General features: G+C 49.1%; 1 protein-coding gene and 1 long non-coding RNA gene across 3 annotated transcripts in view; both read left to right on the top strand.

Annotated features, from left to right (window-relative positions):
- The window catches only part of LARS2 (leucyl-tRNA synthetase 2, mitochondrial), a 167,498-nt gene extending 154,651 nt beyond the window's left edge, over window positions 1-12,847 (top strand). Inside the window, exons 20-21 of one of the 2 annotated variants that reach the window (XM_033212320.1) lie at window positions 5-132; window positions 5,489-6,985. In XM_033212320.1, coding sequence (XP_033068211.1) covers window positions 5-132; window positions 5,489-5,668 — 308 coding nt within the window. In that variant the 3' untranslated portion in view covers window positions 5,669-6,985. Of the gene's footprint in view, window positions 1-4; window positions 133-5,488 lie in introns of both variants that reach the window. The other variant, XM_033212319.1, reaches the window with a different exon arrangement.
- A 1,478-nt stretch (window positions 12,848-14,325) lies between these two features.
- LOC117084022 lies at window positions 14,326-20,322 on the top strand. Its single transcript, XR_004437291.1, has 3 exons — window positions 14,326-14,610; window positions 15,092-15,200; window positions 18,096-20,322. It is a non-coding gene; the product is annotated as an uncharacterized LOC117084022 (long non-coding RNA).
- Window positions 20,323-20,630: the final 308 nt, after the last annotated feature.

A 20,630-nucleotide genomic window follows, 5' to 3' on the forward strand; every position in this document is an offset into this window, starting at 1 on the left:
GCAGGCCTGGCGCTGGTGCCAAGGAAGCTCTGTGCCCACTACTCCTGGGACGCCAATGTGCTGCTCCAGGCATGGCCTGCCGTGGACCCGGAGTTCCTGCAGCAGCCGGAGGTCGTCCAGATGGCAGTTCTGGTAAGTATCTCCCCTCAACCCCAGAGCCCGGCAGTCCCTGCCCTGCTAGTGGCCCCTAAACACTGTGGTGGTTTTGAGAGGTCTATTAGCAGGCCTTTCTGGCTCACTCAGCTCAGCCCTCAGCCACACCTTGTGACCAGAAGGCACAAGGCCTGTCTTTCCTTTGCCAGTACCCTCAGTTTTGTAGGTCACCACACCCCAGAAGCATGTGAGCATGAAACTGTCATGGCCCTCAAGGGCTTGGAAAGGGGAGTCATAAACCTGGCCTGCCTTATAGGTTCTCATTGTTTTTCCAGCTGAGGACCGTGTTTCAGTCGCTCTCATTTTCACTCAGGTGCTCTTGGGGGCTTTTGGGGGCTGGGGAAGGGTAACAGTGAGGTGGGTGGCTATGCAGTAATACCTGTAAAACATAATTCAGAAAGCCTCCATAATTTTTTTTTTTTTTGTAAATTAGGTAATTTTAAGTACATAAGAGGAGTTTATTGTTTAAACCTTTTCTAAGAGCAAGTAACCCCCTTATAGTTTATCCTATATGTGATTTTTCTACATTTACTTAATTTGTTAAATGAGACACATTTATGATGAATATCTCTTAAATATGCTGATGTGTCTGAAGGAAAAAAGAGGACAGGGAGTGGACTTTGAACCACATGTCTCCCTGGAACCACACATGGGGCCAGGTAATTCACATTCAAAATGATCATTTCACTCTTATCACCCTATAAAGTGGGTGTTGCCATTCTCATTTTTTCAATTGAGGACTGAGGCTCAGTGACGTTGGTCCACCTAGCCCAGGTTTATTCGTTTATTCACAAATGCTTATCAAGTCTGACTCTACATCAGGCATAGTGCTCTGGGGATACAAAATCAAGATAGGACAGACAGGTTCCCTGCCCTCATGGAGCTTACAGCATAGTAGGAGAGAGAGGGAAGAATAAAAAGGAAAGAGGAAAATAAATAAAATGACGCAAATTGTGAAAAGTGCCCTGAACAAACCCACCTAGGGGCTGAGGGAGGGCATAGCCCCACAGAGGTTGGCCAGCCAGGCCCTGGCCCCTCTGCACCTGTGCAGGCCCAGGGCCCAGCAGGAAGGTGGAGGTTTGGAAAGACAATACTTTGCCAAGGAGACCGGGCTCTTTCACAGCTCCCTTGTCTCCGCACCAACTCTCCTGGCACTATGTTCTCTGCCACCCCACCCCAAAGGGAGAGGAGGTGAGAGTGCCCTGGCAGACTTCTTCCAAAAATCTTCAAAACCAAAACCATCCTTGTGGCATAGAGGAAATTTCTTTTCATCATCATCATCATTATTATTATTATTATTTAATAGAGACATGGTCTCACTCTGTTGCCCAGGCTGGTCTCAAGCTCCTGGGCTCAAGCAGTCTTTTTGCCTCAGCCTCCCAAATTGCTGGGATTAGAGACATGAGCCACCACACCCAACCCAGAATTTTTTTTTTTTTTTTTGAGACAGAGTCTCACTCTGTCGCCCAAGCTGGAGTGCAGTGGCACAATCTTGGCTCACTACAACCTCTGCCTCAAGCAATTCTCCTGGCTCAGCCTCCCAGTTAGCTGAGATTACAGGCATGTGCTACCATGCGCAGCTAATTTTTGCATTTTTAGTAGAGATGGAGTTTCATCATGTTGGCCAGGCTGATTTCAAACTCCTGACCTCATGTGATCTGCCCGCCTCAGCCTCCCAAAGTGCTGGGATTACAGGTGGGAGCTACCACACCCGGCCCCAGCCCAGAAATTGCTTTAATTTGAATAATGTTTATGATAAATAAATATCTCATGCATCCCTAAGAACTTGTCCTCAGCCCAGTTGAGACATGCTAACTTGAGAAAAAGGGAGAGCTTCAGTCTATGAAAATATCTTTCTATCTTAAATTACCACTGCAGAAAAGAAATTGAGTTTTGATCATTGGTAAAATAATTTTAGATAATCATTGAAATGCAAACCTACAATTAAAAGCATGTGTAAGACTTTCTGCAAGTGTACCCAGCTTGAGAACCCGGGCTGGGTCGGCACCGTGCCAGCAGCAAAGACTTCTGTGAAGGCCTGGGTTCTCACTCCGCGTGATCTCACTTTGTGCCCTGGCCAGAAACATGCTGCAAGCACAGTTCAGTGTCATTCAGTTCAGTTGTGCCCGTGTTCTTTGTGCCTATGACATGCTGGGCTCTGCCCCCACCAGGGATACAGAGACAAGAGCTACCGCCTTATCACTTTGGAACAAAGGTCTGGGGGCACATGAGCTGTCACACACAGTTTATGTAAGGGCTTGGAAGTCGGGCCATCCTGGGTATAAGTCTCAGTTTTACAACACAGTTAACACCTCTAAGCCTCAGTTTCCTGAGTTATAAAATGGAGGCACGCACAGCGCCTGCCTTATCCGGCTATTGAGAGAATTAGGTGGGATAATGCCAGGAAGTGCTTAGCTTGCTTCTGGATGCACTAACGACAAAATCCTCTTAACACAGAGTGAGCGCCGACCCAGGGCCACGCTCCGCCCTGGAACTTCCCAGGTATGAGCTTATTTGCTAAGCACAGTGGCTCTGTGAGGCAGGCTTGTTGTTGTCCCCATTTCACAGACAGGCAGATGTGTGACTAACCTTATCTTACAGGCAAGGAAATGGTGGCAGGATGGGGCAGAATAACTCACTGAAGGTCACACAGCTAGTCCAGAATCTACTCTATGAATGGTGACTGCTGCTAGCATCAGTGTTGCCACTTCTGGCAGTTGGAGAATCAGAAAATGCATCATGAGGAAAAGGAGAGGCGGCTTTGGCTTTGAAAGAGAAGCAGCCTCTCCCCAGTGGAGAGAAGGGTGCCGCAATACCAGGAGCAAACACAGGAGGCAGGCCCACAGAGACCCGGGCTGAGCCAGGGAGGGGCTGGAGCAGAGGGCACAGGGCAGTGCTGGAAACAAGGCTAAAGGTGGGGAGTGTCCCCTCCTCGGAGGCCAGACTCCACCCCTCAGAGGACGGGGGCTGTCAGGGTGTGTGAGCAGGAGAGAGAGGGGCTGTGTCAGGTCATCCTGTCTCTACCGCTGCCTGGGGTGGAGGCCTAGGTGGACAAGTGACTTCACTTCATGTGCCTCAGCTTCCCCATCTGTAAAATGGGATGGGATATTCATGCATCGACTCAGGTTCATGCAAGTGAATTGCATAGTTTAGTGCTTGGCAGAGTGCGAGCTCAGCAAATGGAAGCTTGTATTGTTATTAGCCATTCCAAGGCTACCCTCATGATGGCGACAGTTGATGGATTCGAGTGGGAGGAACACCTGTGGCCTGGGCCCTGTCCGACAGGTGTCAGAAAAGTCCAGGGGAGTCATGCTTAGGCCCTCTCCAAAGATGGAGGTGCAAGAGCCCCCCAGCATAGCAGCCTCTGTTTGAAGTGATATCAATGTGCTTATTCCTCTTTGGGCCCTTGAAGCCCAGGCTCAGTGTTGAGTCCCAGCCTGACTTGTCTGCCCATCTCATTGGCATTTTATGCCAGAGACAGGGGGAGCATGATCGGCACCTACTCACCCTAAAGGGACTGCCTTGGTAAGGCAACTCAGGGGAGGCCCGGGGAGCCAGAACCGTGTGAGGGTGCCCGAGGCAGCATGGGAAAGACTCGGAGCACCATGGCCACATCCAGAGATCACATGCCCTGCCCCCAAAGCCCCAGCTGTGGACAAGAATGACTCAGGTCCCTTGGACAGGCTGTCACCAGTGATGACTTAGGACCACCCTGCCCGGCTCCGGCAAAGCACAGGAAGCTCGAAGGGTTTAGAAATGGGTCATTGTTGTGCTAAGGCCATGCGTCAAAGAGGACATCCCACAGCCAGCTCCTTCTATCCTGGCCACCACTCTTGACAAAGGCAGAGGGAGTACGGCTTAGTGAGCTGGTCCCTTTACACAGGTTATTTTACCTCCTTCACTCCAGAATCTGGATAATTCTGTCCTTAAGAAAAAAAAAAAAAAAAAAAAAAACTAAGCTCAAGATCCCACAGCTTGTAAGACCAGGCCTGAGCGTCAAACCTGAGTCTGCCCACATGAGAGCACCATGCTCCCCCTCGCCCAGCACCCCCTCTGTGGGTGGTGACCCAAAGGAGATGTTGGCCTGGGCTGCTCTTCCATAGGAGGAAAGACATGATTCACTGACAACTGCATGTCCTGAGAATTCCCTGCTGGGGACCCCAGGACTTCACTAGGGGCATGGCTCTTGTGTGACAGGTGGAAGCTCTCTTCCAGGGTCTCAGTCCAGCCCAGCATGTGGCCTTGAAAGAAGGCAGCTTCTAATGACTCAGAAACACCAGGGCAGAGGGGCCACAGTCCTTCACCCCACACACGTAGTTCCCCAGCTTCAGAACGCCTTAAAACCCTGCAGCATGGAGCCTCACGCTTTCAAACAATATTTCATAATATGCCAGGACTGCGTGTTTTATTTATATCCTCTCCCTGTTTCCTAGGCTAATGCAGACAATAAAAATGCCACCAAGTTCTGCAGAAATCTGAAAAAAAAGGAAGTGGGTGATTAGGGGACATTTGATAATGTGCTTTGGTTGAAACTTGAGAAATTATTCCTCGTAACTTTTCCTAAGACCGTGACTGTATTTTCCAAGTGAAAAACAAGAGTTAGTGAAAGAAATGTGTGTGTAGATTTCAGAGCAATGGGATTGAGGATTTGGGAGCATGACTGCTCAGAAGCTGAACCACGTGGTCATCTTCCCTCATTGAATCAATATTCGGTGAACACCCACCTGTGTCTGGAACTGTACTGACCCATGTTAAGGGAGAAAGAGTGATTAATGTGACAAGATGTAGGTCCAATTTCTAAGTCGTCACACTTGAGCGCCCCCTTCTGGAGCCAGTCAGCAGAGGGAGAAGTGTGACTGTGTCCCCCGTGAAACGGTCAACTGTTTGGTCCACTTGAGACCTAGGTAAAATCCGAGGGGACAGCTCGCTCTAGCCTGGATCTGAACTTAGACTTGAGCCCCGATGACAGAATAATCCCTTTCTGCCTGGAAATGGCCCAAGCCATCTCATGCTGAGGATTTTTGACATCATCTCTACCACAGCTGTGTATGAGAGCAGTGCTCAGAAAATGCAAGGCAGTCCTCACTCCACCTACGGGCACTCACATGCAGTCTCAGTGTCTGTCTCTCTCTGCAGGTCTAGGTATTAATCCTATTCAGCTGGTTGCGTTTTACCCTTGTGGGAAGCAGGGTGCTGACTTCCTCCTTTCTCCACCTCTATTCCCTTCCCCTGAACAAATGCAGCCACGCCCTTTGCAGGCAGGAGGTTTGGTATTGGGCCGCCCGCCACTCTGAGGATGTTCCTCATTGTTTGTCTTGGCTTTTCTCCTTCTCAGATCAACAATAAAGCTTGTGGCAAAATTCCTGTGCCCCAACAAGTTGCCCAGGACCAGGACAAAGTCCACGAATTTGTTCTCCAAAGTGAGCTGGGTGTCAGGCTTTTGCAAGGGCGAAGCATCAAGAAGTCCTTCCTCTCCCCGAGAACTGCCCTCATCAACTTCCTGGTGCAAGATTGACAGCCAGGAGGCTGCAGCTACCACGTAGGGCCTCTGAGGAACCTCCTTCCAGGCCTGGGATGAGGGGGCGATGTCTGCTTCCCAGGGGAAGGGAAAAGACAAATGTCTTGACTGTTGACCTCAGTCCTGTGGCAGACTGCAGTCAACAGTGTGCCTCTGTAGTGGGGCCTGGTGCTGGGGCGAAGGTGAGCTGAGCAACAGAGAAATATGAGCTACTGAGGACGGTGTCGGACAGCCTGCCCCTCACCCCCGACTCACACTGCAGGTGGAGGAGGCCATCTGATCCCATGGGAAGCCCTCAGAGACACTGCTGGGTGGGAGCAGGAAGGAGCACAGTGCCCCTCAAACAGCCAGATAGCCTGCGGATCTGGGAAATGGCTCTGCCTTAGGTGCTCCTCGGGAATTTAAGGTCAGCCTGAGGAACTGCAGGACTCAGGTGCAGTGTGCCAGCCACTTGGAACTGCTAACTGAGCCTCCAGAGGGTGGTGAATGGTCTCTTTGCCTTCAGACTGCATGAGGAAGCCATTTAGGAAATGCTCAAATAACCAATATGTGGAAATGGACACAGGGATTTTCTGAAGTTGCTTTGAATCAAAAGGCAGGCAGTGCTGGTTCCTCCACCTCTGTCCCCACCACTCCCCAGCTCTGTCATGCAGGCCTGTCCTCCCCAACCCCAGCTGGACATGCCTCCCAGGCCTGCTATGGTTCTGACACACAGGATCCCAGGCAAAGCACCACTTCCTCACATGAATGAGGAGCAGCAAGTTGTGACCACTCCCTTGGGTATACAATTTGCTGTGTAGTGAAATGGAACCAGGCTCCAGGCTGCTCATCCCCAACCTCAGAGCCCCACCGCAGCCCAGTAGGGATGCAGCAGGCCCCGGAGGGCTCATGTGGGCCCCAGATGGCAATGCCACCATTATTGATTTGACTCCAGAGCCAGTTATTAGGAAGAGCAAGCTCACCACAGAAGAGTGGAACTGAGGCCCCCCAGGTGTTGCCTTCAGTGTCCAAGCCACAGCAGTCTGGCTGTTGGGAAGACAGCCAGGAATAGGCTCATGTCATTGGCACATTAGGCTAATCCTGGTTTTATGTGAAGTCAGCAATTAAGTGTTCCCACTAGAACTGGTCTAAGCCACTGATTAATATTTAAGGAAGGAAGGTGGGGGAGAATCTAGCCATTTTGTAATGCCAGAAATCTATATTTGTTATCTGATGCCATTTTTCTGAAGTAGCCTCAGATGTGATCCCCCTGCAGTTCAGCAGTTAACAGATGACTTTTTTAGTGTAATAAAATGTTTATCATCTGTGACTTCAGGACATATGTGTGATCTTGGAATATCTACCATATTCCAATTTCAGAGTTAATGACAAACAGATTGAGGTATTCCATCATCATCAGAAGCATTGGCTGTGTGTCTGACTCCACATGGAATGCTATAAAGTGGGATACATGTGGTTCTTCTTGTTCCAGAACTTACAGTCCATGGTAGACAACACTGATACAGGCACACTAGCAACAGCAGTTAAGTCACTGGTTCTCAGGCCTAATACTCTGCGTGGTCCTCATGCCCAGATATTCCAACTTAATTGGTCCACGGTGTGGCTTAAGCATCAGGAATCTTTAAAACTACAAGTGATTCTAATGGGCAGCAAAGTTTGAGAACCACTGGATACATTGATGCACTTGAACCATAATTTCTATCTAGTTCTTCCTCTTCCTAATCTTCAGCTTAGCGGGGTAAGTGTGGTCCAGGACCAAGAGTAGGACCAAAAGGGAAGACGGGGACCAGAAGTCTGGAGTGCTAGAGCTGAGTTGAATGTACTTAGTCTCATTGCACATGGCAGTGAATATGGATTAAATAGAAGCCCATGAAAATACTTGGTACAAGGAAGGAGGAGTGAGTGTTTTTGCTTGATTATCTTGTTCTTTCTTAGGGTAAGCTAAGTGGTCTTGAACAAGATGAGGGAAGGGAGCCCTTTATTTGCACATGATCTGACCAGGCAATGGGCCAGTAAAGCCTCCGGGCTGCTAGACTAACCAGCTGGCTGACACCAACATGACTCTGGAGAAATTGCTCCTAGAGGATAAAGCTTTTGCACACAAGAGCTCATCAGTACATACTAAGAGTATGGGTAATGGAACAACTGGACAGAAAACTCTGACCCCTGGGAGTGGGGTGGTGGGGAATAATCTCAGCCATTTATTGACTGTCTTATTGAGGTCAGAAACTGGACTCAGCAGGTTCACTTATATTATTATCTTATTTAATTCCCACAAAAACTATAGAGGGAAGGAATTATTCTCTATAAAAGAAGGAACCCAGGCTCTGAGGTTCAATAAGTAGCTCGGTTTTCACGGCTAATAAGTAGGAGAGCCGGGATCCAAGCCCACATCTTCTGGCCTCCACATTTGCCTCCCCGCCATGTCTACCAGTCCCCTCACCTACTTGTCCATGTTGCTTGATGTGCACGGACAGGTGAGATGGCTCCCAAAACCACTGGCATTTTGAGCAGAGTATCGCTGCGGCTTCCCTCCTGGAAAGCCAGTAAACCTGGGAAATCACAGAGGTGGTGTCCTCTCTACAGGGGCAGTGGTGGGTGAGAGGCCAAGAGCGTGTGGTTAGTTCCAGAGAACTGGGGGGAAAGGTTGTCCAGCAAGTGGAAGATGTAGACTCGTGGGCGGGTATCAGGGTTATTTCTATGGGGCAATAAGAGAACAGAGTTTGTGCCCAGGGAGAGTGGTGCTCCATGGCAAATGCTACCACAATAGGAGCCAGCTGTCTGCCTAAGAAAATTGATCTCTAAGACCCTAAAACAATTAATGAGCTGGGAAACAGCACAGGCATATTTCATCCCAGCCTAAATGCACACCTTCAGGGGACTGGCTTTGAAAAGCAGGGTACATCCAGTCCATGGAAGGCGCGGCAACCAGCAACAGATGGTTTTTTAAAAACATGTAGGCTGGAAATTTTCTCATGAATCAAGGAAGATACATACACAATGCAATCCTGACCTTTTTGTTTTTTTCAACGCTTACAAAGAAAATTGGAAGCAGGAAATTTGCTTGCATATCATAGGCTGAGACTCCTACAAGTTATTTTTTCCTTCTGTCTACTTTTTTGCATTTTCTCATTTTTATTGGCCATGAAGTTATTTCAGTAATACTTCATGAGGCAAAACATCAAAATGTACTATTTTGTGAAGCTGTAAATGAGCTAAGAACTTGTTTCCCTTGATTTTTCTTTTCTTCTCCCAGGCAGGATATCTAGCTGCCTCTGAGGATGTATTCTAGCTAGGAAAACATGCTCCTTTCCTTGTATGAGGTGAAATCCAAAGAATAAAAAGCAGCCCCCATGAAGTTCCTGCTCACGCAGTTGCTCAGTCTGGGTAGGTGTGGGGAGCTCCCTTTCTTGTATCTCAGCCTTAGGCTCTTGAAACCTTAGGACAGAAGAACAGAAGGCAACGTTCCCCTAATGGAACTCTCCTGCTTACTTGCTGACAGATTCGAGGTTGTGGATAGGAGGCATTATCACCTCCTTTTGCAGATAACGAAACTTGAGACCATAACAGTAAGTGATGATGTATCTTGACCCCCAATCTGTGCTCATTCAACTTAGAGCACCCCCTCCCCGTACTGCCACTAGGCAAAGTGTAGTGCAGGAGGTAAACTCTCTTTCTGTTATGGTTTTTTTTTTTTCTGAGACAGAGTCTCACTTCATCACCCAGGCTGGAGTGCAGTGGTGCGATCTCAGCTCACTACAACCTCTGCCTCGGGGGTTCAAGTGATTCTCGTGCCTTAGCCACCTGAGTGGTTGGACGTACAGGCACGGACCACCACACCCAGCTAATTTAGGAGGTAAACTTTCTTAACTGGCGGGCCCAGCTGGACTGCATAAGTCAAGGAAAGACGGAGGGGTAGACCAAAAGAGTTTTCCCTCCTCTTTCTTCCTGTGAGAGGAGCAAGCAGAAAACAGCGGTCTCGTGGGCTGGGTCCTTGCCTGACACTCAGAGGTGGGTGGCTAAAGGCTCTCATCCAAGCTGATGAGCTTGGAGAAAGGAATCTGGGGTGACCAACAACCAGCAAGTAGGGAAATCCCCCGAGGGCGGGTGGGTGGTTGGTGACAGTGCTGGTAGGGAGGGGAGAGCCTGGAGCAGCCACGGAAAGGCCAGTCCTGTACGCAGAGGCCTCAGATCCAAGGGTGGGCCCAGTGACCTCACTCCAGGCCTCCATTGCCCTCCCTCGGCCTGTCCACGTGAGGGGCTGGAGGCAGCTGTGCAGCAATAATGAGGCCCTGGAGGGGAGGTGGTGATCAGGACTGCTGGAATCCAATGCCTGATGACTCATCTCCCTGTGCCTTAAGTCCTAAACTTGAATTTCAGTTCTTATTCAGCCTCTGGAAGAGCACATCTAAGACAGACACCCTGTATACAGGAGCCATGGGCTGCAATCCCCCGACATTACAATAATATCTATCATTTCTGAGGACTTATGATGGGCCTGGCCCTGTTCTAAGTGCTTTGCCACATAAGGAGCCTTGCCCAAGACCACACACAAGAAGGTGGCAGAGCCATGATCCCACTCTGCTCCACCTCGCTGGTTCCCAAAGACCTTTGTGCAAAACCAGCCCTCGAACCTCCTGAATTTTCCCAGATGGTCCTTATTTATAGCTTTCTCTCCAGTTGTTCCCCAAATGCCCTAGAGCCTGCCGAAACCACACTTGCTCATGTGTGTCTGGGAAGGTTGGCTCACTGTGGGCACACACCTGGTTGAATGCATACCTGAAGTTCTGAGGCACCCAATTCGGCATGTGGGGTCGGCTCTCTTTCAGCCTGGGACTGACCGCCCCCAGGGAGCCATCACCCCTGGCAGACAGAGCCTCCTTTGGACACCATCCCTGGGACCTGGAAGCCAGGAAGCCATCTTTGCTCAGCTCCACCTACTGTGAGGAAAATCCCATGGCAGATGGGAGAGGGGAGACCTGTTCTAGACCTCCCCGGTGATCAGCACTCCTTGGCACCACAGCAGCCCCATCTGTGTATTTCACAGATCATCCTTTCCACAAACAATAGAAGAGCCCCATCTGGGATTAATTAAGGAGGGCTCAGCCCTGGTCCCGCCCAAGGGAGGCCTCACCCACCACATCTGCTGCTGCATACTCATGGCTGCCCTCAGAACTCAGAGGAGAACTAGATCTTAGGGGCCGGGTTCCCCTTCCTCAACCACTGCTGCGGGGTTGTAGAAAGGAATAATGTGTCCTTTACACGGTGAGATCCATAGAGGGAGCAGGCACCCAAAGATTATATGCCATTCATTGGGTCCAGCTTGTCAGTCCTCAGGGCCAGAGTGGGCCAGAGGGGCTTTGTCAGGTGAACTCAGAGAGACTCATTGTGCACAAGAGGGCAGCTGCTGCAGAGATAGGCTGAGAGCTGCGACAAGGGAACCTAAAGCAAGTGTCGCCGGATATCCCCATTATTAGTTATCAACTAACTCTTAGTTACATCATAGTTTCCAGGAAATATTTTAGTTTTCTATTAATATTTTAACTACTAGCATCAGAGTCATCAGCAAATATCTAAGTCATCAGTAAACATCTCAGATGTCAGTTTCCCTCTGAGTGAATGTAGTAGACCTCTTAGTCATCATTTACTTCATTATTACTGGTGATACCTTAATTATGCACTAATTATTAGTGGCTGCTAATATCTCACCTACCAATCATCTTCAGCATCAACATGTTTTAATTATCAGCTGATAATTCATGTAGCCATAACAAGTAAACCCCCAACTGTCAGTGGTCTGACCCAGCAAACTTTATTTCTCATTCCCATAAGTCTAATCCTCTGGAGAAGGGAACAGGGGAGGAGGTTCTGTTCCATTCAGTTCCAGCTTGACGGAGGGTTCGTGCAGACTCCACCGTCTTCAGCTCTTGGCTTTCATGGTTGCCCTAGACATCAAATCTAGCCCACAGATAAGGGGGAGGGAGGTGGAGTGTCACAGGGGCTTTGGCCAGGTCTGAAAGCAGTGTACGTCACTTCTGCCCACTTCCTCTTGGCTAGAATTCAGCCATGTGCCTTAGCCAATTGCTAGAGGCTGGGTAGCCACTTCCCAGCAGCAACTCTGCAGGAGGGAAGGGGAGCCTGATCTTGGAGGGCAGCTGGCCGCCTCTGCCACATGGACAAACCTTGTTTTCAAATTGTTGCTTGTCAGTGTACACCTAAGTTACCTTCTAAGTATCTCAGGTATCTGCTGACACCTTGTTTTGCAGCTACTTCTGAGTCACAACTGTTTGCCTTCTAAATCTGTGACAGTTGCTGTGGGTCTGCAATAGCGGCGCAATCAGACTCTTGTTGCCTGCCAAACTGGGATGTTGCCTGCCAAACTGGGATGGCGCCTGCCCCTTGCTCTAGACTTTGCATGGAGATGTGTGAAGTCATGGACGTGCTTTGTGCCATTTTATAAAATACCAGGTTTACTCCGAGGGTTTGTTTATTGGTCCCCAGTTCTCCCCACCCTCCTTCTTCTGTGAGGCTCACACATTGGTTGTGAGACAGTTTGGAGTATTTTGGTTTAGGGGGTGTTGGGACATTTTGAAAGGTAGAGAAAATCAGGCTTCCCAGATGCCCTTCAGGAAACCTGGGAAATTCTCCAGATTCCTGCTCCTAAAAGGTCATGGCTGCTCATTCAGGGTGGAAATGTGACACTTCCCCAGATGCCTCACTGTCCAGGAGACTCACGCCTCACCCCAACACACACACACACCCCACCCCACCCCCCACACACACCACATACACCACACACCACCTACACCACACCAGACACATGCACATGTATACACCACATACCACACATTCATACACACCACAAAACTGAGGGCCTGCTTTGGGGGAAGGTAATTTATTTTTGCCTGACAGAAGAACATGCCTCACATTATGTGGCTGTGGAGGTGGGGAGGGCAATTTAGTCTTGAGAGTTCATCAGAGTCACAGCTGTTAGGGAAGTGCCCGGGCCTGGGGCCAAGGTGGACGGTGAGACAGGAAGGCTGCCCCCATTTCCACATGTGCTCATACGGGGCTCCCCCACCTGAGGCCTCCAACTACAGGTGTGCCGCTCCCCTGACTGCACCCACCTTTGGTGGGAGTCTTCTGTATGATTAATAAAAAGCATAGTAATAATAATCATATGTAATGGCCATGGTGTATTGTTACTTTTTCTTTTTTTTTTTTCTTTAAGACAGGGTCTCACTCTGTCACCCAGGCTGGAGTGCCGTGTCATGACACTGCAGCCTCAACCTCCCAGGCTCAAGAAATCCTCCTGCCTCAGCCTCCCTAAGAGCTGGGACCATAGGCATGCACAAGCACACTCAGATAATTTTTTGAATTTTTTGTACAGACAGGGATGTACTCCCTTTGTGCCACAGATTGAACTTGACAGATGGCCCACAGGGTTAGAGGGGGCTTTCAGGAACCTGTCTGGGCTCTATTGTTTATGAACCACAAGATCTTGGCAGGTTCCTTAACCTCTCTGTCCTCTGTTTCCTCGTCTGTGAAATGGAGAGAATGGCTCCAACCTCTGCCTTGCTGTGAGGGTGCACTGAAGTAATGTGTGTGTAACAGATTCAGGACAGCCCAGGGCACACAGTGAGGGCACTACTCTTCAGTCAGCCAGCGCTCTTAGGAGGACGTGTGCTTCGTCCCATCGAATCCTCACCAGCCACGTGTGAGGAGCGTTCCACTTTACAGATGAGGAAACAGGCTTGGCAACATCAGGTAACCTGCCTTAGGCCACCTAGCCTCGCTTCTGCGCAGGCAGAAGCCCCACCCTGGCCTGGGAAAGCCTGGGAACCAGTGCGGCATCCTGATGGGGATGGAGACAGGGAAGAGGCAGCCTCCCGCCCTCCAATGCCCTGAGGAACAGCCTCCAGAGGAAGAGGAGTTGCCGGTCTCCCTGGCCTGCCAGGAAAAGGTGAGTCCTGAGGCAGTCCTGTGGGGAGCATTGGCTACCCAGGGAGGGAGAGAGGAGGCGGTCAGAGGCCTGGTCCTGATTCTCATAGGCTTCCCTTCCTGCAGCTCTTCCTTTTCCTATGGCTGCTCAAGACTGCGGGTTCCAGCCTGGGTATCCATCTGACTATCTCTATTTTGTAGAGATAGACCCCATCTCTACAAAAATTTAAAAATTAGCCAGGTGTGGTGGTGCACACCCATGTGGCCACGTACTCGGGAAGCTGAGGTGAGAGGATCACTTGATCCCAGGATGTGGAGGCTGCAGTGAGCTAAGATCCTGCCACTGCACTCCAGCCTGGGTGACAGAGCGAGACCCTATCTCAATGAAAATTGTAGGCCGGGCGCGGTGGCTCAAGCCTGTAATCCCAGCACTTTGGGAGGCCGAGACGGGCGGATCAGGAGGTCAGGAAATCGAGACCATCCTGGCTAACAGGGTGAAACCCCGTCTCTACTAAAAACAAATACAAAAAACTAGCCGGGTGAGGTGGCGGGCGCCTGTAGTCCCAGCTACTCGGGAGACTGAGGCAGGAGAATGGTGTAAACCCGGGAGATGGAGCTTGCAGTGAGCCGAGATCCGGCCACTGCACTCTAGCCTGGGCGGCAGAGCGAGACTCTGTCTCAAAAAAAAAAAAAAAAAAGAAAGAAAAGAAAATTGTAAAGACTACTGGGTGACCACAGGTGGGGCGAGTGTTCCCTGGGGGCTGCAGTGGAGATGAGGCCCAATCGAAGTCCATGCTGGGAGATGCAAGAGGTAGTGACAAACAAGGGCCTCCCAGAGGGTAGTTGAGGCTCAAGACTGGCTTTGGGGGTCAGGGAGAGACAATGGTAGTGGGATGGAGGGGTCTTGCATCTCATTTTTTTCTAGGTGCTGATCTCTCTCTGAAACCCAAGGGTCAGTTCAAGAGACAGGAATTGTGACTGTCTGTTGCTCCCCCAGGGTGTGTGTGTGCCGGTGCCCACCCTCCCAGGCCTGAGCAGTGGCTCAAGGGCAGAGTCCAGGGCAGAACAAAGAACACCAGGTCACCTAGAGGGTTGTGCTCACCTGCACCTGCTGCCACAACCCCGCAAGCTACCACAAGCCTCACTGCTCTGCGGTATGCTAAGCAAATTATATCTGGAGTTAAATAAGACACAGTCCCCATGAGCTCTGTCCATTCCCCCACCTCAGTGGCCTCCTCACTGCTTCTTGGATAGGCAGGGCACACTCTTGCCTCAAGACCGCACACCTGCTGTCCCTCTACCCAGAGAGCTCCACCCCACATGGCTCACTCTCTCATCCTTCTGTTGTCTGCTTCCAGTGAGGTCTTCCCTGACCATCCTACATAAAATACCACCCCACCCCAGCACTCCCGACCCCCTAGCAAATAACAGTATATTTTGCTTAATTTACTGTGTCTTATCATTTGTCTTCCCTTCCAGAATATCAGCATCATGAGGGCAGGGACTTTTGCAGCTTTATTTACAGCAGTTTTATCATCTGTTGTATCTCTAGACCTAGACTGCCATTCAGACACACCATAGGTGCTCAGTAAGGATTTGAATGAATGAATGAACCCCTGTGCACCTGGATAGTGCATTATGGGAGTCAGACAACTCACTGCAGCCCCTAGATACTCACAGTGGGATCCCAGGACCGGCACCATGGGCATCACCTTGGGTGCTTGTTAGAAATGCTTATTCTTAGACCCCACCCCAGACTTGTTGAATCAGAAGCTGCGCTTTACCAAGATCCTTGGATGATCCCAAATGCACATTACAGTCTGAGAAGAGCTACACTCATGCTGGAAAGTGGTCCCTGTAGGGCCTTCCCTAGAATGCCCAGCTCCAGTACAGCTCACAAAACCCTCATGAACAATGTGGCCCCTGTCCATCTCATGAACCTGTTCTCCGGGTCCTGGACTACCATACATTCTCCACTCCAGACGCAGGAGGCACAAGCAGGTGTCAGGAACTAGCAATCCATCTCCCCTCCGGGCCTTCCCAGGGACTGGTCTCTCCCAGAACACCCTTACCCCCTCTCCCTGGCTAGCTCCTTACGTGCCTTGAACAATCACTGAAAGGGTTTAGGTTACAGAGAGACAAGGTCAGAACCTTTTTTTAGGCGGAGGTTGCAGTGAGCTGAGATCCGGCCACTGCACTCCAGCCTGGGCGACAGAGTAAGACTCCATCTCAAAAAAAAAAAAAACAAAAAAACCAGAATCTTGCTCTTGTTGCCCAGGTTGCAGTGCAATGGCACGATCTCGGCTCACTGCAACCTCCTCCTCCCAGGTTCAAGCGATTCTTCTGCCTCAGCCTCCCAAGTAGCTGGGATTACAGGCGCCTGCTACCACCCCTGGCTAAGTTTTTGTATTTTCAGTAGAGACGGGGTTTCACCATGTTGGCCAGGCTCCAGGCTGGTTTCGAACTCCTGACCTCAGGTGGTCCACCCACCTCAGCCTCCCAAAGTGTTGGGATTACAGGCATGAGCCACTGCGCCCGGCCAGTCAGAACCATTTTTAGAAAAAACTTCCTGCTTGTAGTGAACACAGTGAATCAGGGGCAAGAGACTGAAGAGGAGGCTTCAGCCACTGCCCCGAGCAAGGTGGCGAGGAGCTCACCTGGGGCCAGCCCCCGAGCATACAGGGAATGTCTGGGGCTCTGGGTGAGGGCAGAGCTATGGAATGAGAGAGATGGGGCAGATGGGGCAGTGTTGCCAGTGGACAGGCCCTGGAAGCATGCTGGAAAGGGAAAGACCAGGACTGGAACATCAGCGCATTACTAGGGTAGAGGGTGCTGCCTTGTGGGGAGAGCCAGGAGGGCAGGCTCATTCAGGGGTCCAGAGCCTACAGCTGAGGGGGCCTGGCTGTGAAGGGGTCACTGTATGCCCTTGAGCCACCATGCCTGAACCTGCTTTGTATCCTCCAGAGGAAACTGAGTTAAACTCCTAAGATACTTAATACGTTGAGTTAATCTCCTAAGATAGGATATCAGGATAGGGCGAACTGAGAACATGTCCATTCCAAGGAGGCATGTTCCCGGGCCCAGCCTTTGGGGTCTGGTGGCTGAAGTGAGTCAGCAGAGCATGTTTCACCCTGCATGGCCCATGGAGAGGCCTCTGGGGGGCAAGTGGCCATTTGCTTCCCTGATGGCTACCTCTCTGCCCGGGTACAGAAGGTGGCAAGAAGGCAGGAGAAGAAAGGCCCCAGCTCTCTATCTCTTTGTTGTAACCATCACAAGGACATGGGACTCAGGCTGCAGAGGCCTTCAGAGGTCTTCTAGCCCAGGGATGCTCAGCTGCCTCCCCAGTCCCTCCTTCAGGGAACCTGCTCACCTCATGAGAAACAAACCACCATTTTTGGAGGAGTTTGAATCCAGTCTCTCAGCATCTTGTTGCAATCGCTATGCACAGGGAGGTTTAAGACTCTACAGCTGGCTTCTCACTTGTGGGGAGCATTTTGTTGCCATGGAGCCTGCAGAACCAACCTGCCCTCCCCACGGCTGGATAACCTGTCTCACCAGTGCACAGTTCTCCAGTTTGGCATCTCTGAAGTCAAGATGTGTTCTTAAAGGGAATAACTGTGATGTCATTGCTGCAAATCTTGCACAATGGCCACTGGTAACTTGGAAGAAAATCCCAGAGACAAGAGTGGAGCAGCTTGTTAGGAAATGCCACATCCTCAGTGCTCGTGACGATGGGAAGGATCAGAGCATAGAAGACGTGGACGTCACAATTCTTGTACAACAGTGATTCAGAAGAGTTCTGAATGTGAACAGATTTCAGCCATGCCGTAACCAACTTATTTTACTTGTATTTTATATGTATCATAGTGATATATGGTAAAATTTAACTAAATAATGGCCGGGCACAGTGGCCCATGCCTGTAATCCCAGCACTTTGGGAGGCAGAGATGGGCAAATCACTTGAGGTCAGGAGTTTGAGACCAGCCTGGCCAGCATGGCGAAACCCCATCTCTACTGAAAATACAAACATTAGCCGGGCATGGTGGCACATGCCTGTAATCCCAGCTACTTGGAGGAGGCTGAAGCATGAGAATCGCTGGAACCTGGGAGGCAGAGGTTGCAGTGAGTGGAGATTGTGCCACTGCACTCTAGCCTGGGTGACAGGGTGACATTTTGTCTAAAAATAATAATCTAAATTTAAAAATAATCTAAATAAGTCTGAAAGATATAGTTCATTAAGTATAGAATTAAAAATCTAAGTAATAAGAGAACACCATGCCATAGTTTAATGTCAGCATTTTTTGTTTGTGTGTGCGTGCGTGTGTGTGTGTGTGTGTGTGTGGTGCATGCACCTTAAAATCAATGAGATCTTTGATTTAATGAAATATGGATAATTGTCCATTAAAGTCTCCTTAATACCTTGAGTTGAACTCCTAAGATAGCATTGTACTGAAATCGTCTTGGTGTCTGTTTTCCCTACTAGGCTACTTCCTTGAGGGCTGAGCAGCACCTTGATGGTGGAGAGTCTCCCGAATCTAACACAATGTACAGTAGGTAAGCGTAGTCATGTGCTGTCACCCAGTGGGTTTGGGTAGTGGTATGTTCCTATATACCAGCCATAAAGGTGCCTGCACTTTTTCTGGGAGGGTGGGCAGAGTTTAGAATCCCTAAACCGCTTCATCAGCAAGGCCCCTGGTGTGGTTGTAGAGATTGTACACTGCACAAAGGCACCCAGACAAGGGGCCCAGTGGGGCTGAAATTAGTGCCCAAGCTACGTGCCCGTGGACTGCCCAGTACAGGCAGCTTTTCTCATTTTTACAAATATGCAATGGAGGTGATCAGTGGATTTGTTCCTCAGCCCCTAAGTGGAATTCTCCCTGCAGTGCCTCTGACCTTAGGAGTCCTAAGCAGCTGGTCAGGATGGGCTAAAAGTCTGACCTTCAGATTGGCCCAAATGAATGTTGTTGGGGCGGAGGAAGTGGTTACAGACTTTTGGGTGAAGCTGGCGGTGCAGGAAAATCTTTAATTCTGATTCTGACCTTACGCCGGCTCTGTGACCTCAAGTTAGTGAAACACAAATGGGATTTTGATTTCTTTAATTCCAAAGTTGACTCGGGGGTGCCAGCTGGTGGGTAGGGTGGGAGTTCTGAGAGGAAACAGTACTGAAAATAGTTTGGGGACATTCTGTAAGTTGAAAACTGCTGAGCAGCCCTAAATGATGCCTGGAGATTTCTCCTCATGGGGAACAAAAGGGTAACAACTGGAGGGTTTCCTGCTTGGCCCTTCAGTTAAGACTTTGGCTCTGGTCTCTCCGGCTGCCACAGAATCACTGATTATTGAGGATCAGCCGTGGGGCATCGTCTGAACACAGTAGCCCATTGCAAATATAGTTTGCGTGTGTTTTCAAGTCTTGGTGGCCAAGAGCTGGGCTGACCCCAAGAGCGAAGAAGCCGGATGGGGAGGCAAAGACAGCTGCGAGGAGGGAGTGAGGGAGCTGCTGGAGGAAGCACTGTGGGTCTATTTTAAGACTGGAAAATTGGAAAGCTCAGGAAGTACAATGTGTTTCAGTAACGGGGCCCAGCAAGCCCTGGCCTTCGCTGGGATATTTCCCCTGAGGTGAGAGTACAAAAGGACTGAACATTTCTATTTACCAAAATGCTGAGGCCAGAGCCCATGGGAGCCGGGAAGGGGAGAGGAGTGGGGAGGACAACCAAGTGTTTAAACCAGATAGAACCCACGGGTGTGTTGGTGGTTCTGGACCTTGGCTATCGATCAGAATGGCCCTCTCTGGGCCAGAACTGAAAACCACTGGGCAGTGGAATAATGGAGAGATTGGCAGATGATGGCCTGTGGGTCAAAGCTAGCCTAGCATCTGTTTTTGTAAATGAAGTTGTATTGGAACACTGCCATGCTCAATTGTTTATATATCATCTGTGTCTGCTTTTGAACAGAGTTGAGTATTTGCAACAGAGACCTTATGTCCTATGAAGTCTAAAATATTTATTATCTATCCCTGTACAGAGAAAATCTGTCAGTGACACAAGGGTCACTAGGCTTGGGGGTCTAAAAACTTGGGTTCAGTTCTGGTGTACCTATATCCCTATCTGGTGACCCAGGGCAAAGCTTTAGCTTCTCCAGTTTCTTTCTCTGTAAATCAAGTAGCAATGCCCACCTTACCCAGGTGTGAATATTGAATAGATAATATATTTATTGTACTCCTCTAAGGCCTTTTTAGTTATTATTTTAGATATTACAACATACAACCTTATAATAATCTTCCTTGAGTTAATATTGTACCACTTTACAAACAAGGCAAAAATTGAACCATTCTTGCAACAGTTTCCCTTCCCTGTCCTTTGAGGTATACACTTTTTCTACATATTTTATAAATCCCATATAAATGCATATTATTTTTGCTTCAGACAGTCAAGTCTTCAAAGAAATTTTAAAAAGAAAAAATACTTTTATATTTACCCCAGTAGTTACCATTTCTGGAGTTTTTCCTCCTTCTTGTAGTTCTGGGCTTCAATCTAAGATAAATTCCCTTTAGCTTAAAGCATTTTCTTTAGTGTTTCTTTCAGTGGTTCTTCAGCAGTAAGTTCTCATAGCTTTGGTTTGAGAAACCTTTCTTTCCCTATTCCATACTGGATACAGCCTTCTTGCATGGTACTTTTTTTTTTTTCAACATTTTAGATATCATTTCATTGACTCCTGGATTTCATTGTTTCAGATGAAAATTAACCATCATTCTTTTTGTTGTTTGTATTAAAGATAATGTTTTCTTTCCTTTGGCTACTTAGAAGATTTTCTGTTTTAACTCTAAAGATTGTATCTATAGTTTGACTAGGATATGCCTAGTTGTAGTTTTTTTCTTTGTATTTATCCCGCTTGGGGTTTTTAAGATTTAGGAATTTGTGGGTTGATATCTTTCATCAATTTTGGAAAATTGTCAGCCATTAAATCTTCACAAATATGTCTCCCCCAATTTCACCTCTCTTCTCTTTCTGGTATATCACTT

This window comes from Trachypithecus francoisi, unplaced genomic scaffold, assembly GCF_009764315.1.
Source record: "Trachypithecus francoisi isolate TF-2019V2 unplaced genomic scaffold, Tfra_2.0 Lachesis_group0, whole genome shotgun sequence".
In the NCBI taxonomy this organism is placed as follows: domain Eukaryota; kingdom Metazoa; phylum Chordata; class Mammalia; order Primates; family Cercopithecidae; genus Trachypithecus; species Trachypithecus francoisi.